Source organism: Falco rusticolus, chromosome 2 (assembly GCF_015220075.1).
Source record: "Falco rusticolus isolate bFalRus1 chromosome 2, bFalRus1.pri, whole genome shotgun sequence".
Taxonomy (NCBI): domain Eukaryota; kingdom Metazoa; phylum Chordata; class Aves; order Falconiformes; family Falconidae; genus Falco; species Falco rusticolus.
This window is the reverse complement of record NC_051188.1, coordinates 83414855-83433226: the sequence shown is the minus strand read 5'-3', so window position 1 is coordinate 83433226 and position 18372 is coordinate 83414855. Positions and strand designations below refer to the sequence as shown.

Below are 18372 nucleotides of genomic sequence, written 5' to 3'. Positions count from 1 at the left end.
TAGGCCACTGTGTCCAGTGACCACTGTATCCATTTTGGCAGAGCTCATACACTACTGTGGGATTCAAATACATGCCCTCAAAAGAGATTCTTCATGCATCATGGGACATAGCCCCAGATTAAGCAGGACAGCTATAGCTTCGTCACAGTGTGCCATTTAAATGCTTCAGAGCACTTGCATCCCTGCCACAACTCTACTGGTGTGAGAGATGGAGGATTTTCCAAGTCAAATATGCATAGCTTACTATGTCATGTTAAAGATGAAAGGGAAACATATTGAAGGTAAATTCCCCACACTGATGTAAATAAGTATTATTCTCCAAGTGTCTTGCCTTTTCTTCCATTCTCACTGGACCATTGTAAGCAGAGAGCCTCTTGCCTGAGAAGGGAGAGGAGGAGAGGATGCTGACAGAAGGCACAGAGGCAGAGAGGCTGGGGCTGAAGAGACAGAACCTGACATGGTGAACAGGGATACTGGCATGCCAGGCTGGAAAGATGAGGATCAGCTATTTACATCAACTTAAAGGAACTGAAATTTTGAAGGGATGTGACACACCTGAACAGTGGAGAACGAATAAAAAAGTACAGAGATGTCACATTTGGGAAAGAGTGAGTTCAAATCCCAAGTCATGTCCCAGATCCAAGACAATGATGTGGAAGGATTGCAGTGCCACCAAAGGTGTCAGGTGAAGCCAAAGAAAGAATTGATTTACCAGGGCCCATGTGAAATTGCACTGTGGCACTTGTGAATGAGAAGGGAAGGGTGGTGAGAATCTTCAGAGCAGTATGTCAGGGTGCCATGTGGGCCAGCGGCTCCTTGGGCACTACGGAGGCTGGGGTGCCAGGAGCTCCCCCTGGGCCAGGCAAGGCAGGGTCTTGTCAGCCAGCACTGGTCCCCATGCCTCCAGCCAGGGAGCAGGGCAGCCGGGAGGCAGCCAGTAGCAGCCACAGCCCAGAGCATCAGGCACCTCTGTGAATATGGGGGTGGACCAAGGCCAGGCTGGGACATCAGCCTGCATGTAGGGGTCCAGGTCAGGATCAGCATGGGCATTGTTACAAAGTAGCAAGAGATGTGACTCCCAAGAGAAGGGGATTGACCCTGGTGGAGGCTCCTCACAGTGCTGTCTAGGAGCCTCCTCCCCCCGCGACGTCAGAGCAATGAAGGATAGCCCTCAGCTGCGCTATTGCAAAGGTGGCTCTGAGCCCCAGAAGCCAAACCTCCAGGAAGGGAAAGATGTGGTCAGGGCCGTTACGCAGTGCTCCCCTGCAATAACCTCTCCAAGCACCATCGCACCAGATGTGTAGGACTGTCATCCTCTCTGGCTTTCTACCATTCAGATGCCAGCCCTGCAGCAAATCCAGGTGTGTTCTGATACACAGACATGCTTTTTATAGGCCAGTTTTCATTTCTTCTTCTTCCCAAGTGGGATAAATAAAGGGCCATTAAATCTTCGGTTCACAGTCTCTTGAATGTCCTTTGTTTACACAAGCAAAGGGAAAAAAAAAGACAATAAACTGCAAGGAATAAGGCAAAACAGTAGAAGCAAGCAAATCTTCCAGCCATTCTGGAGGAGTTCCAATTCCATGGACAAATCTCCCACAATACCCACTTCCCATGCAAGCCTTCAGCCCCTCTTTTCTCTGTCACTGCTTGCTCTCACAGGTCAAGTCCCTGACAGGAGGGTTTTGCTCCTCTGCTGAGTCACAGCACTCACCTTCTACAGTGGAGTGAGGGCTTCCCAAGTCTTTACAGAGCCCCACATGCTCTGCTTCACTCCTGCTCTCTCATTAGCAGAATTATTATTGACTTTGCATAATCAAGGCTGAGCAATTTACCCAAAAGAACAACTGGAGTGTTAATTCCTTGGCATTTCTTGTGAATGAAGGATAACATCCCAACCTCATTCAGTTAATGTAAGAATAAAAAAAAGAATGCCTGTAGTAGACCCAGAGGGCATTTCAAATATTTACAGCCATGTGTCTGGGGCTCTGAAGGCCTTAGAAGTACTTGAGATTGAGACTTAAAGCAAAAAGGGGCAGAGATCTATAAAAGTCATGGTTTTTATTAGAATTGCTGCAGGTAAGGGTTGAAAGCATTTCTGCTGTGAACATAGTTTTAGTGACTTATTACCTGCTCATGATACAGTTCTTCCATGCTTCACAAGGCATTTACATTTACGCTGACACAGTAGCAAAAAGTTACCACCCATTAAGGAGCTCTAAGCCTTTCAGTGCTGTTTAGCATGTTTGATATATTACGTTAAATGAAATATAAGTACTGTATCTGTATTTTCCACTGTAGAGCAGTTCCATTGTGCACCTCTATAGTGGCCATAAGGTTCAGTGACAGCACTGAAGAACTTACAGGATGATCTTACCAGTCCACTGGCATTATTAAAGAATGAATTTTTGCATCTATGGGGAATGGATTTACTTCTCACCACTTACCAAGAACACATCCACTATATGCCCCTGTAAGACTATGAATGACAATGAAGTATCCTTGTCAGAAATTTAAACCTTTTGAATGGATGCATACTTTCAAAATAAAACCAAAACTACCCTAGATAGCAATATTCTACCCAAAATATATGCAAATACCCCATTTTCAAATTCATAAATCAGCCACACAAGAAAAGGCATACTTTTATTTGTGTTTAATTTTGGATTCCTCAGAGGATACACTAGAGTAAAAACATCCAGCTTTTCTCTGTAGAAAGGTTACTTTGAGGAGAGAGATATGCAGCATTCTAATATATTCATATATTTTCAGGCCCTGGGATTTTGAAGTTTATAGGCTTACAGTCTTGCAAAAAATGAAAAGATAAGAAGACATTGCAGTTGATGATAACAGAGGAATCTTAAATGAAAAGTCACCTGATGAACATGTGCTTACTCTCCCTCACCTCCCCAAACTTCACCTTTAGTCAAGACTCTTACCTAGCCAGGTCTTTCTTCCTATGCAATCCCAGCCTTACATCGTTTCCTTTAAATTGGCCTGATTACAGGAGATTTAATCTCCTCAGGTGAGGTCAGTTTTTTTCTTTTGCTGAATTCAATTTGGTTTTGATTTTACAAAGAATAAACCCAGTTTCCACCTGAGTTTCCTATTACAAGATATAAGATATGACATCTAGTGATGCTGGAAGAAGGACTGTCTGATGTCTTGCTGGTTAAGTGTCTAATAAGTATAGTACCTACTTTCAACAGATTAAGGAAGAAAATCCAGCAGTTTTCACTAATTGCTGATGGATTATGACTGAATTTCCTCTTAACATCATACCCTGTAAAGGAACCATCTTCTTTAAATTGTTTATCAGTTGTGTTGAGTAGGAATCAACTGTCCTGACATCCTGGGAAAAAGAAGTTTAAGGAAACTAGGCAGTTTCCCAGCATGATTGCCTCTTTTTCCTTGACTGGTGGGACTGGCTGTGTCTTGTTTAGGGTGAACACCTGTCAGATGGCTAACAAAAGGGACCATGCATCCCATCCCTGATGACTAGTTCAGAACAGAACAGGTTTTCCACAGTCACATGCTTCAAGCTAAAATAAACACACACAGAGAGAAAAAGAAATGGGCTAAGAAGAAATAAACAATCAGAACTGTTCCAATACCTTGCAATCAGTAAATACTTTGTTAAGTTCCTCCTTTTCACCTGTATCTGCTACTGGCAGTCTTTTCTTCAGAAAGCGCTCTACAAGGAATCTTGTAACATTTTTCTAAGAGTTTTGCTTGTATGAGGAATGTCTGGTGTCAGTACAAAATACTTGTTACTGACTTCATCAGGAGATTTGTCTGTGTAAAGGCCATGGCATTGACAGCTATATTTCCACAAAAGGAGATATTGGAATTCTTCATGGCTAATCAGGAAGATAGATACTTCAAGGATATTTCATACTCTTCTATTCAGACTCTTCCTTGTTTTGTTTCAAGGTCCTATTAGAGATAACATGAAAACACACAAAATGCTACTTCAAAGTCAGGCTTCAGGGCCTGATTAAAACACAGAAGTACAGAGATCCAATCCATATTTAATTTATCTAAAGAATTCAGAGCATATTGAATATACTATGCTAATCCACTATGCTAATCTCTGAGCCTTTCACACTTTGGCAAATGAGATTAAGGCCAGAGTGGTAGTGACTCCTGCATGCTCCTATCCATATACCATGTTTCAAATTTGGGCATCACTTCAATGCTGATACCATGTGTGACAATAGACAGGTGTGTAGGTAGGAGAGGGAACTGGCTTGTTGGCTTGCTGTTTATGTGTTCATTGAGATCAGTAAATAATTGTGGTAATCTAAGACAGATCTGTATTCCTAATCCTCACAAAGGTCAGGCTACCATACAGAGACACTGTAATATTCAGTCAATGCTACATTAGTTCTTTGCTAAAAGACTGAAGAAACCCTATACCTTACCTTACCTCTTTGGAAGTCACCAAATTCTTCAAATGTTACGGTGTCATGCAATCTCTTATCCTGTTCAGATAATTTAACATTTATTGATATTACATCTGTAGCTACATTCAAATGCTAAAGAGAAAAAAACATAAAATATAGCAGCCGTTTTAATTTACTTACTATAGCTTGTTAATAAGTAAAACTGCTTTTTAGCAGCTTGTTAAATGTCTGCACTTAAGTGTGTTATGCAGGCTTGATAAATTATTCAGATAGTTGAAAAAAATTGATTCATTACTACTTCTCATTAATATTCATGCGTTGCATATTGAAAAGTGGAACAGGGATATATTTATTATGTTTGACTTGGGTATTTTCTGCCATCCTCTAGGGTGCTGTCCAGCATGACAAATGCAATCTTGGCTCGAGTTTATAAGCATAATGATTTGGAACTAATGACGAAAGAAGCCACGATCCCAATAATCAATGGATTGTCTGATTTATACCATCCTCTCCAGATTTTAGCTGATTACCTAACTCTTCAGGTAACAACATAATCCCTGAAATTTTTTTTGCTGAGTCTTGGCCTTGGGAAGTAATTACATGGCACTTGTTATTTAAAGAGATCTTCATCCAGTAATATAATTAAGGACCAGTTTAATTTAAACAATTACCTAGTCCTATCAGCTGTAGTGGGACTGAAGTTAAACATAAAATTAAGTACTTCATTGGAATTGGGCTGCAATTCAAAAAATGTGATGGGTGTTTTACATATTAAGATAAAGGTGAGATGTTGGCTCAACCAAAGCCAGTGAAAGTTTTCCCACTGACTTAAGAAAATTTAGTAGTTCACTCTTGATTCCATCCTAATCTATGAACCGTTTAAAAGGAATCATTGTCCATATATTAGGAAATTGGTTGAAGAAATTTGTTTTAAAAAGCCAGTTAATGCTACCTGTGCAAACGCCTAGTGTTCTGGCATTTAAACCTATTTAAACTTTGCTCACATCAAAGGATAGTTAGAAAAGATCATATTTAGAAGTTTAATCTAATGAAATAGTCGATTTGACAGCAGGATAATGTTTTACACAGAATTCCAGATGTTTATCTGTGAACAGAAGGACTATGCTCTTTTACAATCAATTGAGGAACTGGCTTATAAAAAAGAATATTACACTGCAGGGCTGGTTGACAACTATGATGAACTCTTCTGACCTTGTTTACTTTCTGAATAAATAAAAATTGCACTGCTTGAAAAGGGAGGACAGAATAATTTCCTGATTCATTCAGCTGCGTTTCTCAGCTGTCAGAGACTTTGCTATGGGACATTCAGTATGTGGAAAAGAGCTAGTGAGAGTAATACTAAATTATTCATGCCTTAAACTTGAAATACCGAAAGACATATAGTGAAAATTACTTTTTCCTTACTTTGATTAGTATTTTTCATAGAATTTTCTTTACTTAGAGTGAAAAGACCAGCAAAAATTGGCAAACTTGAGACTTTAATGCTTCACATACCTCAGGATAAAGTACATTTGCAAGATGACATTGAGCCAGCCTCAATGAACTGTTCAAATTACGTCAGTCAGAAAGCTATAATGAGAACATCACCAATCATTAAATGTCATAATTTCATTTTAACACTGTGTGCAACTGTAAAACAGGTGAATCTTATGGTTGTGTTTTGCAGGCAGTTCTGTCTTGCAAACACCTTAATTATTAGCATTTTATCACTTGTGAATAACAGGCTTCAGGAATAATCTGTGACTCATAGTCTACACATTTATTGATATCTCTGCCCCTAAACCTGGTTTTATCCAGGCCACTGACTACAGCACCAGAGTTCAGAGTGATGTTGCCCTGTACTCCATCTCCAGTCAATGAAGAGAGACTGCTGAGCTTCTCAATCACCTTCTAGAGATGCATCTCTTTCTCCACTGATCTTGGGAGGAAACCTATGGAGATCAGCAGAATGAGTGCATGCCCTGTTGATCATCATCTGCTCTTCCTCCTTTGTGTCCTTGTATAGGGCAACCGTGGTAGAAGCTCCAGGTGAACATGAGCCCACAGGCTGGACTTTTCCTTGGTTTGAATACCTAGGGCAGCAGCAAGAGCAGGTGTGTGTCCTTGTTGCATCAAGCATTGGGGACGATGTGTTTGGAAGGAGCTGTCTCTGCCCATGTTACATGATGAGGAAACAGGACCATAACAGTTGGTGCTCAAACAAAACAAACATTTGGCATGGAGAGGTATCATGACAAAGCAAGCACTTACAGAGGTCTCAAAGAATGGCTCAGCTTTTGAACAGCCATGGAACCTTTTTAAAATTTGCAGCACCCAGTCAGCCTGATAAGCAGTGCACTGTTTCCTCCAATTGTGTTCATCCCTCCCCCGTCTTTCTAGCATGTTCCTTAGCCCAGAGTTTGTCAGAAGGTTTTCAGAGGGCAGCTGGGTGGCTGTCCCACCTTGCCAAGGGCATGCTACGCCACTGGTTTCTGACCCACTTTCCATTCTTGCTTTCTTACCCAGGAGAAAGGGGCAGGCAGGGGGGAGCTCTCTGTGGGTGTTGGCACTACCTGCTCTTTCCCTTTCTGACCTGCCTGTCTGCTGCCTTTTTTCTGCTCTGCACTGTGCACTGAGGTGGAGAAGACTAGTCTTACAGCCAGTAGCATGTAATAAAATGGCATTTTAAGCACATAATGAACTTTACCATGTCACAGAAGTAGGATTAACACTTGAAGAAGTGTGAGCCACAGGGTCTATTGTTACTTACCGCAATCAAACTTCTTGTGGGATTTTTGGCAGTGTAAAAAGAAGTTATCCAAGTACTGCCTGAAAGAAGATTAATATAGGGATGTTGAATAATACCACCGATTCTTTAAATGAGTTAAAAGGTCACATATAACATTTGGACTGCTTTCCTGCAATGCAATGGCAATTTATTTTATACATACATACAGACTACAATAGAGGCACAGACTGCTAGCCTTATATTTAAATGTAAAAACAGATTTTGTGCAGCCTATTTCTCTTGAAAAATTACTCTTCCTTATCTCTCTGATGATTTTCTTCCCTGGATCTGCTCCTCCCTGCTGTCAGTACATACCCAAAATGTACTTTTTTTTTTCTCTCTTCTTTTTTCTCCTTCTGCATTTGCCAGTGGAACACTACATGCACTGTGGGCCTCTTCATGCTTAGCACATTTTTATTCTTCCATTTTCTAAATCCTATGAATTTTGTCATGTGCTGCCTTGAATCCTCTTTGAGCACTTTTTCTTTGGTCTGAAGCTGCCTCATTTCCTGGTTTGTTTTATCAGAGTGTCTTCTTGCTTATGGCTTCTTATTCGCTTTTCACAGGTGCATTTTAGTGTGGTTATTTTAGTATAGTCTGTTGCATTCCCCAAACAGTGCAGATGGTTTATTTTGAGGACTGTCAGTTCTTATTCTGTATTCAAGGTGTTCTTGTCAGATCACAAAGTGTGCTCCTGTCATGGATATAGTCTTCAGATTTAACATCCTGTTGTCCAGTGCCTTCTTCCTGAGCAACCTGGATCCCCTCACATTTGATATCTAAGCTGGCTCTGTCCTTTAATACTGTGGTCAGCACTAATGCCCCCTACTATGCCAAGAGGGATATTTTCCTTAGCATACATGCTTCCCTCTCCCTTGAAAGTTGGGTTAAACGGAGTTTGCTCTAGAGTAATAACCCCCTAGAAATAGTTGTAAACATTATGCAACCTGATTTTGAGGGTTTGGGGTTTGGCCTTTAAAGACTATGAGTTTGCATGCTGGTACTGTGCATGCACAGAGCCACTTTACTTCTCTGTCTATGCTATGCTGAAGGGATGTTACAGCCACTTGCTGAGTCCACCCAGTGCCTCTCTGTCTCCTGGGCAGAAGCTGTGCCTCACAACTTCTGCTCTGTGAAGCTTGGCTGGAGGGCAGCACATCATACAATCTGTATTCCAGGGACAAACTGTGTATTGACATTGATTCAATTGATATTAATGTCACCAGCCAAATCAGCTAACTTGTAGCTGACTGCAGGATGGCCAGACTCGTAATTAGAGTGGATCCATATGCCACTAGCTTTTTATGTCACTGGCTTGAAGGGAAATTTCTTTTTCAGAAAGAAATGGTTGACATAAGAAATACATCAGTGATTCCTTTTTAAATTGTGCCAAAAATTGCATTGCCCAGCTTGAAGAGGACTGCTGTATATTCTCAACTTTTCCTCAATATGTGACCCAAAGAGCTTAAATTATTAGTCTTCAAATTCATCATCATCTTCATCATCATTGTTATTCTAAGAATTAGAAATCCCAGCTAAGATCCGGACTGGTCCTCGAAAATATGCTGGTTTGATAACCACGACAAAACCCAGTGTGAAAGTAAGAAGGATAACTGGCCCAGCATCTGTGTTCAGATCAGTTTGCAAGCTAGTACATCCAAGTTTGCCCAGTTTCTCATTTACTGGATTGCACTGTCTCCAAAAGGGCTAATGCTTTGACTGATCCCTTGCTTTCGGTTTTAAATTTTGACAGATTATTGATTCATTATTCCAAAGCTTTTTTTAATTGAGGGCTGTTATGACTGTTGTGGTCAAACCTTTCAGAAGTAATCTATAATGGTGTCAGAATCTCAGCCTAGTTGGAAACAAGTCCAGGCAGAGGCAGACACGAAGGTCCCTAGTTAGTTAAAGCAGTCTTCTGCAAACATACAACAGTGCTAAATCACTGAGCCTGCGTATTTTTTCCCAGCAATTGATACACTGATATACTGCAATCATGAATAAGAACAGAATGACACATTGTAAAAGCAGCATGGGGATGAGAAAGTTGACTGTCAAATTGACTATTTAGCAGGGACTTTTCATGAGAATAGCAAAGACAAGTTTTGTGGCACTGAAGCAGCAATCACTGTTTGCCGAGGCATTCATAAGGGAGAAAGGCTCTAGACTTTCTAAATATGTTAATTTTTTTATGGCTTTACTGGGAGTACAAGTATTTTGAAGTCAGGTTCCCAAGGCAAAGAGAAACTGCAGAACACCCAAGCAGGTAAAAAGCCTATATCAATATAACAGAGTTTGGAAAAACTGGGGAGGCATGTGAGGGGAAAAATATCTTCAGAGGCTCAGGTGATCATCATGTATTGTAAAGGTCCTGGTTTAACCTATATTGTTACCATTGTGGCTAAACACTTCTAGCAAGATTTTCTCTCTGCAGTTGTATAAGCATATACTATAAAACAGGGGAAAAAACTGTATATCTCATAAATAGTAACTTTTGTATTTCCTCACAACACAATCATCTCGTCTTTCTTGGAAGCTCAGGATGTATGCATATAAGCAGTACAGTCACAGTCATAGTGAGCTGGCTTTAGATGAAGAGGTTTGAGTTAGAACAGCAGTGTACCAGTGGCAGCATAAAGCTTAGCACAGGATATAAAACAGGCTCCAGTAGCACACACACAACTTGATTCTACCTTGACTATGCCTTCTTCCATTAGCTAAATGTCTTCATTAAGATTAGCTCAGCTATGTCCACTCTGTACAGTAGTCACTGCAGATGTGGCTTTGCAATTTGCAGTGCATATTGAGAGTCATTCTACAGATATCTCCAGCACTTTGTATTTTATCTGTAACAGCTAGTAGCTTGGGAAAACAGAAAAGTATTTAGTATGCACTGTGCTGCTTTTAATGCAGAGTAGCAGCTGATAATAAGGTGGAAGTTATTTAACACAGCAGTATATTTGTGACTCACTAGTTAGTGCTTTGAGCATTACAGGCTGAGATGTCTATTTTTAAACAGTAAGATCAAAAGAATGCAGGGCAGTCTCATTTGCTTCTGACTGTGGGTTCATGTCTCAGCTATCACTAAGTCCTAGGTGGAAACACCACCTTAAATGAATGCTTTAGTTTGGCCTTATCCTAGGAGCGCCATTGCTAGGAGATGTGGAAGGATTTTGAAAGACCCTTAGAGACCTGAAGAGCTGTTATAGTGAAATAACTTCCACACCACAAAGTCCTCATTTGCTCTCCTTGCATCAAACCTCTTCCAATGAGCCTGCTGCTAACAAACTTCAACTGGAAAAACAATAGTTTAACAATACTGTAGTTTTAGCCTTTAAACTGTAGGCAGCCTAGGACTCTATCAGGTTTAGATTTCAACGGCTTTTTAATATTATTCAATATTTCAAGTGCTACTATTTTTGACTTATTTTTGACTCAAAATTGTGGTCACTGGCAGAAATGCCAATAACTTTGGTGTGGAACAACTTCACAACTGTTTGTTTAGGAGAAGCTGCTGACAGGAGAGGAGGGGGTAGTCCCAGCCCTTTTCCTGTTCAGTCTTTTGGCATCTTTGCTGTGACTGCCTGCAAGGTTGCCAGTTAGTACAGCTCTACAGTATGGATGCTTATCCTCTCTGACAAGCATTGAATCATGTTACACAAAGTGTTGAGACACTGTCTGGCTTCCAGCTACTATGATGCAATTGTAGCATGGCCCAGTTTTGAATGAAGAATAAAAGGCTCTCCATTGTGTCTTTAGTCTTGAGGTGGAGCTGTACAGAGCTGGCACATACAAGTGTTCGATTATGTCTTTACAAACTTCCTGGTATCAACTCGAGTATATAAATATGCATATTTCAAATAAGGCTTGCTAAAGGGCCTCAAGTTGTCCTGCTCTGGAAATATGAAATTCCTGTTACTCTTGTTCCTCCTTAGGCCTTATCTGTTGGGTGGCTGAGGGCCAAAGCAGCTGCATATATACAGTCTGTAACTGCCATCAAGCAAAGCTACAGTTAACACTGTAATGCTGTTTCAAGTTTGGGTAATCCACATTTTAAAAAAATCACTGCACTCTTTGGCTGTACAACAGAGCGCAAACCCTGCAAGCCATGAGTGGCACAGCTGCTTTCAAAGTGTTGCTCTTTGCTGTTCTGTACAGCTGTGATGGTTAAAATGCACTCCAAGGGCATGGCCGCTGCCGTGGCCACAGGGAACATCATGTAGAGACAACCAGGCCAGAGGAAACCTGAACAGGGGTATTTTCACAATTTGGGGGAAAGCTGGAAGGAGTGCATCTTAGGCATTAGGGCTGCCTCTAAATTAAGAATTTCTACTATTCACTCATAATTACGAGCACCAAACCATGACTGCATGTCTTTGGTGCTAAAGTTACTGTGTGTCTGGTGCTGAGTCTCTCAGCCTGGGCCTTACCATATGGCATATGTGTCAATTTGCCCTTCACTGGAGAAAGCCGCAGCACTTTGGCCTTCATGTAAGACATGGAGGACTTTCCTTCCCTGACCATCTTATAGTTGCAGTGAGTTAATTAAAGGTATGGTTCTGCAGAGCTAGCATTTGAGAGGCACCAGCCTTCTTTGCTCTAGACCCGTCTGATCAATCCCTCCTACCTACAGCATCAGCTTGCTCAGTTTGCTTGAAACATAACCCCAGGGCTGTCTGATTCGTTTGGCAGGAGCACTATGGTGGGCTGAAGGGGCTCACTGTCACCTGGATTGGGGACGGAAACAACGTCCTCCACTCCATCATGATAAGTGCTGCAAAGCTGGGAATGCACCTGCGTATTGCAACTCCCAAGGTAAGAAAGCCATGGGCAAGGAATAAGGAATGCAAACTTCACCCATTCTTGTCTCAGCCACTTGCATATATATACTTCCAAGGGCCTCAGCTAGTGGTGCTTCCATGTATCTTGAGTGCCAGCTTTCAGAACCAAGGTTCAGAATCCTGATTCAGTTATTTTGAAGCAAAGCAAGAGTTATTCTACTGAGTCCAACTTCAGAAGGGCTGAGGGGAGTTCATGACTGCAGTATAAGTCATGGAGGACAATAATTCCATTTGAGAAAGTGTTACTAAGTCACCTAATGCCCTCTCCCCCACAAAAAAAATTTGAAAGTTGTTTCAGATTGGTGAAAATGTTGCATCTTAGTTGGTTCAGACTGGTGATATAGCTTTCTTAGAATGCTGCATTGTAAAACAATATAAAATATAAAACAAATAATCTGTTTAGAACAAAAAAAAAATGATGTATAGGCATTTCATTCTGTAACTGTTGAAATATATTTTTCTTACTTTATCAGAACACTTTCCAGCAGCTTATGTCAAAATAAAATTTCAACAAAATCAACATGATTTGTCTAAATTTTATGTTTCTGAAAGACGTTCTTCTTCCCATGGTAAATGGTTCAATCAGTATTTTTCTAAGCAGTGTTAATAATGAGTGAAGATGTTATGCATGTTCCATGATACATTACCATCATCTCTTATCACCTTTTTTCACAGGGCTTTGAGCCAGACCTCAGAATAACTAAAATAACTGAACAGTACTCCAAAGAGGTAGGAACCTAAGAAACAGCCTGGTAGAGTAGTTTAAATAGAGTGCTTGATTTATAATTTTCATTATAAATTAAGTTGAAGTTCCTTGTCTTCCTGATCTTCCCTATTTTATTCACATCAGCATGGTACCAAGTTACTTCTCACAACAGATCCTTTGGAAGCTGCAGACGGTGCCAATGTCTTAATTACAGACACTTGGATAAGTATGGGGCAAGAAGAGGAAAAGAAAGAAAGACTAAAGGCATTTCAAGGTTATCAGATTACAATGCAGGTAAAAATTGAGATTTAGGGTTTTGCTGATGCTTTTACAGTTTGCATTTATAAGAATCAACATCAGCAAAGCATGGGTTTGGTATTTTTTTGAGTGAGGCCATGGAAAAACAACATGCAAATCTTCCCCCAGCTTGAAAAACTCACAAAGATAAGAAAGTTTGAGTTATCTTATACACTTCACAAGCCTTGGCCTCTCTCAGAGCTTCCTAATGAGCTCCATCTCCAGAACATGCACAGGAAAGCTAACCCTTTACTTCTTTATGACCTAAAATCTATTTCTAACTTTGCATTTCCTCTTTGCTGCCAGAAATGATCCCTTATATTTTATTTAGAATGAGCAACTCGCAGATTAACTCTTAAATGCCTGGGCAGCATTTGGGGCAATTTTGTGTATATCTGTCAATGAACAAAGCATTAAATACATGTCTTTGAAGTAATCTAATTGAGATGCTTATCAGCGCAAAATCAGTTAGAGAAAACATAAGCCATCAATTGTCCAAGATAATAAGGACATTTTCGTTGCTGATAGAATTATTAGTTTAATTGACTGTATTTTAACATAAGTTCACATAATACTATTGATGGATGTGCCTCTGAAATGGCCTAAAGTGCTTTAATTCATTGTTCATTGGTATTAGATCAATATATTATGAGTGACAATATGGAAAAGAAAAAAATTACAGCCTTTTAAGTCATGGTTAGGTATATTCTGGTTGCAATTATCAATAGTATTATATTACTGTAAGGCATTCAAATAAAGATTGCCCCTTATTGATCCACTAGGTCACTGAGCATTTTACTCCCCTACTAAAGCCTGAGAAATAGGGGTAAATATTTGACTTATGTGAAGTCAGCATTGAACTTTGACTGACTTAAATGGCAATATTCCCATCATATTCACAGATGATGAAGTCAGTGGAATTCTGAGTTCATCATCCAAGTAACAAGAGTGGTAGCTAATATAAAATTTGTAAACCTTTTTACTAGTTAAAGATTTTATTAATGTCCTTTATTTTTATATGCTTTTTGATCTACAGACTGCAAAATCTGCTGCTTCCAACTGGACTTTTTTACATTGTTTACCCAGAAAACCTGAAGAAGTTGATGATGAAGTATTCTATTCTCCGCAGTCATTGGTTTTCCAGGAGGCTGAAAACAGAAAATGGACAATTATGGTAAAAAAAGAAGATAACAGTAGTTAGGTTAGGGTCAGCTTCTATTCTGCCTCACACTACAGGCTTGGATTCAGATTGGTTCCTCAACCAATAGTACAAACTAATACATATGTTTCAAGTGCACCCCGCAGTACATCACAATTTTGACTATAGGCAACATATATATGTAGCACAAATACTTCTGGACACAAATGTGACCTATTTTGATGATAACATGCTGTTGCTTGACCCAGTTTTATCACTAAGTGAAATCCATAGTATAAACTGTAATTTTTTGGTATTTCAATCACTGGATTTATTCTAATGATGAACTCAGCTGCTCAATTTTAAGATGTGTTAAATGCTGAGATCCCAGAGACTGGTCTTAGAAACTACAATTTCCCTACCACTTAAAGCTAGAGATTCTGCAGTTTTCTCTCAGGAAAAATTGCTACTTACACCAATGAGAACTTCCCCTGAGAAAGTGCTGCAAGAGCAAATCTTTGCAGGATCCTGAAAAGTTATGGTGTGGGTAATACTGTGTGATTCATGGGAACCATGAGAAGACGCTTGGCATTTAAGATAAACCATAACTCCCCTCGCAGCATTCCTAGAATTTCAGAAAATTACTGCCAGTTCTCAGTAGCTTGTTATTTATTGTCAGCTTTAGAACCATCTTGTTTACAAAAGCTAGTGAAAACTTTCAGAAGTGAAAAAAATCCCAACCAGAAATGGCATTGTCAGAGCTCTCAGACAAACTCTAGATGTGCTTCAAGTGAGTAAGTGGTTGAGTATTGTATCTACCACAACCTCAGATTTTGGACATGGTCAAAATTATTAACAAATTTGTGTTAAATTCATAGTTTTGGCCTTAAAATTCTGGAAAGTGTTTGTATTTTTTGTTTTAATTTTGCAATGTTTTCAATTGTCCTAACTGTTATTTTTTAAAAGGAAAATAAACCCTTTACTTTGGGTTCCAGCTGCACTTCTTTTGGGAGGGATAAGAAACATGTCATATTTGTATTAAGCTATAAAAATAATGACTATATGGGTCTTATTTATATATTCATTTCTATCACTTTCAGCTCAGACAGAAAACAGAAAAATAAATTATTCGCTGAGCTGTAGTTCCAAACAGGGCTGAGTGCAGCTATGACATGGGTAGCAGCGAGGGGCTGCACAGCTGCATGTTCAGTCCCCACTGTGTGCCTGGGACTGCCTGCTACGCTGAGCAGTGCTGAAGGGAAAGGAAGGACAGGCAACCAGACCACAACCCTGGGGAACCCTTGTAAATCCAGTTCTGGGCCCAAATAACAATTTGCAGTCAGACATTACTGTGAAATCACAACAGCGTGAACCAGGTAACACCTTGTCAAAACCAAGCAAGCATGGGGCTTGTTATGTACACAGGTGCGGGGAGGATGGCAGAGCTGCTGCAACGCTATGTTTTATTTAGCTGACATTCCTTTAATTCTCATTTCACAGCCATACCTAAGGTTTGTTGGAGTACTAGGGGAGGGCAATAGGGGTAGGTGACTTACTATTAACCTCAGTGAGGATTTTCCATATTTTATCACAGAAAGTATAGCTAAACTGGGATAAATTTCAGAGTCCTTATTCTAATATGGCTCTCACTGATGCTAATGGAAGTTCTGTGGAAATCCACGAGCAAGCCTATGTGCTGTTTGGGTAGCCACAGTGTCGCCTAGCAGTGGCCGAGCGTACAATATAGCATGCCAAAAGGGCCTCAGCATTTGATCTAAATGCTTTGTCTGAATTTCTCCTAGGCTGTTCATTAATATAGAATCGTTTAGGTTGGAAAAAACCTTTAAAATCACTGAGTCCAACCATTATATATATATTTTGTTCACACTGAGAAAACCTATCAGCTACAATACAGAACATCGTAACTGATTTTCACCTCTTTCCTGATTCATCACAAGAAATTTTAGCAAATAAATCTGAGTGTGCGGTTTTTGTCAGGACAATAATTTTCAGCACAAGACTTTAGAGCTGGAAAATATTTCCCCCTTATTTATTTTTATGGAGTATCTGTTTCCAATGTGATTGGATTTTTTCTTTTCTTCCTCCCCTAGGCTGTCATGGTTTCCCTGCTGACAGATTACTCACCACAGCTACAAAAGCCTACATTTTGATGCTTGGATTCCTGCCAAGAGAAAAATATTCCTCATTGGCAGAATATTCTGGTCTGCAAATACATAGATCTTCTTCAGAAAGGATCAAGGCAATAAATGATTCTTTAATAAAACCATACAGTTAGCTGTAGAATATTGCATTACATTTGTGAAAACGTTCAAGACAATAAATGCAAAAGCTGCTTTTCATCTCTATGTTCCAAGTTGGCTATCCTTTCTGGTGATCAGCATCATGGAAAATGTTTCAAGGTTGTACTTTAATGATTGGCTCTGCCAGCATCATAGGTGTAGAAAAGTCTACACATAGCTGCATTGGAACTCGTGTAGTGTAATAGGACAAACATAAACTTCTCCCTAAACCTGTCCATTTAATTGCTGATCTCAGGAAGTGTGCACAGAGAAGCAGTGCTTTAGTTTGCCTTGGTTGCTTCCAGCCAACCTCCAAATCCCACTCCTGTTTGACACCGAAAATGTAAAGGTCTTGTGAGCATTATCTTCCTCTGTGACATTCCTGTGGGCTGGCATGGGAGGATATTGCTGCAGAACCAGAACAGAGCAGCTTCCCCAGAGCTGGATCCGACAGAGAGAGACAGCTGGAAAGAACCTGTTCATTCTTTGTCTACTTCCCCTAGACTTTCACTCCCAAAATAGAATTTGGGCTAAAGAAGCAAGTTTTCTTTTTTTTTTTTTTTTTTTTATGCAAACATGAGGGGCACCATATGATGGAACTATATACAGCTCCTGTGTGGAAAGAATTTGTTGCATTTTGTCTGGCACTGTAACGTGGTATATGTTTCAGTTTATCCTTCTCAGTAGTAAACAGATTCATGACATTTGTAGTTTTTATGATGGCTAGATGTATGCGTTTAATATTTCAGGTAAAGCTTGGAGTACTATCAAAAAATACCTTCTTTTTTGTTTCTAATTAGTTTCAAGAATCTGTTGATTTTTTTTTACCCCACTGTAATACTGGAACAATGTCTGTGATTTTTTTAAAAATTCTGCAAATGGGTTTCCATTTTCTCACCAGCTGCAAAACATTATCTAATTCCTTTCAAAACTGGAGTACACTGTGGGGCCACACAGATCACTGAAATTAAAATAAAAATGCATTTGTTTATCTACCCACTTATGACTGATTCATTGTTTTTGCAGGTATTTGCATGTCTCTTGTTAAAATGAACATTTTCCATTGCAACCTTACAAGGATTTCAATAATTCAGTGATCATTTACACTTCAGCAGAAATCTAGCTGCATCGATGATGGAGGATTAGGGTATGTGCTCAAAATCAATGTTTTACTTCCCAATGTAGTATCTGGAGGAACATGCACTCAGTACAGTATATTTCTGGTTGCATTAGGTCCTGCTTTGAGCGTTAGGTTCCAGTTCAGCAAGATACTTAAAATTATGGTTAGTCCTCTTGGAGCTAGTGAGCTGTTCAAGTGCTAAGAATTTTAGATATTCTTACTAACCTGATTTTAGTGCTATCTGAGAGTAAGACAACCATTCTGCTAGTCCTTTCATAAAAACTGCATTAATATCAGTTTTATTGTGTTGATTCATGTGAATTCAGGCAGATTTATAATAATGAAGCTATATTATTAAATGCTTCATGGTGAACAGGATAGTAATATTAATCTGCTACTCTTTTGCTTCTCTGTGCTCTGATTAGAGCTAACATGCATCTAGGTTATTGCAGACTCTTTTTATACTTAGGAATCTGAGCAGGACACCAAACATCTGAATCCCCTTGACATTTTTAAAACACATGCATAGATCTGCTGCACAGCACGTGAGCAATGGAGTCCAACATTTCCAGAAGGGGGTGATTTCATATGGGTCTATTCCTCTGTGAACATATGCAGCAAGGGATGATAGTCCCTTCTCTGTCTTTGCACAAACCGCTCACACCGTCAGCTATTCTCATGCTTTTTGGAAGTGCTGGGTAGACTTGATGCACGTGTTCTGAGTGACTGACCATTGCGTGGAAGCACTGAACGAACATACTATCCAGTTTGTGTGC

General features: G+C 39.8%; 1 protein-coding gene across 1 annotated transcript in view; it reads left to right on the top strand.

The window, feature by feature from the left end:
- Positions 1-16432, top strand: part of OTC (ornithine transcarbamylase) — a 30749-nt gene extending 14317 nt beyond the window's left edge. The window contains exons 6-11 of the mRNA XM_037378562.1: positions 4795-4948; positions 11887-12009; positions 12711-12764; positions 12886-13035; positions 14075-14212; positions 16288-16432. Coding sequence (XP_037234459.1) covers positions 4795-4948; positions 11887-12009; positions 12711-12764; positions 12886-13035; positions 14075-14212; positions 16288-16347 — 679 coding nt within the window. The 3' untranslated portion in view covers positions 16348-16432. The remainder of the gene's footprint in view (positions 1-4794; positions 4949-11886; positions 12010-12710; positions 12765-12885; positions 13036-14074; positions 14213-16287) is intronic.
- The last annotated feature ends 1940 nt before the right edge of the window (positions 16433-18372 follow it).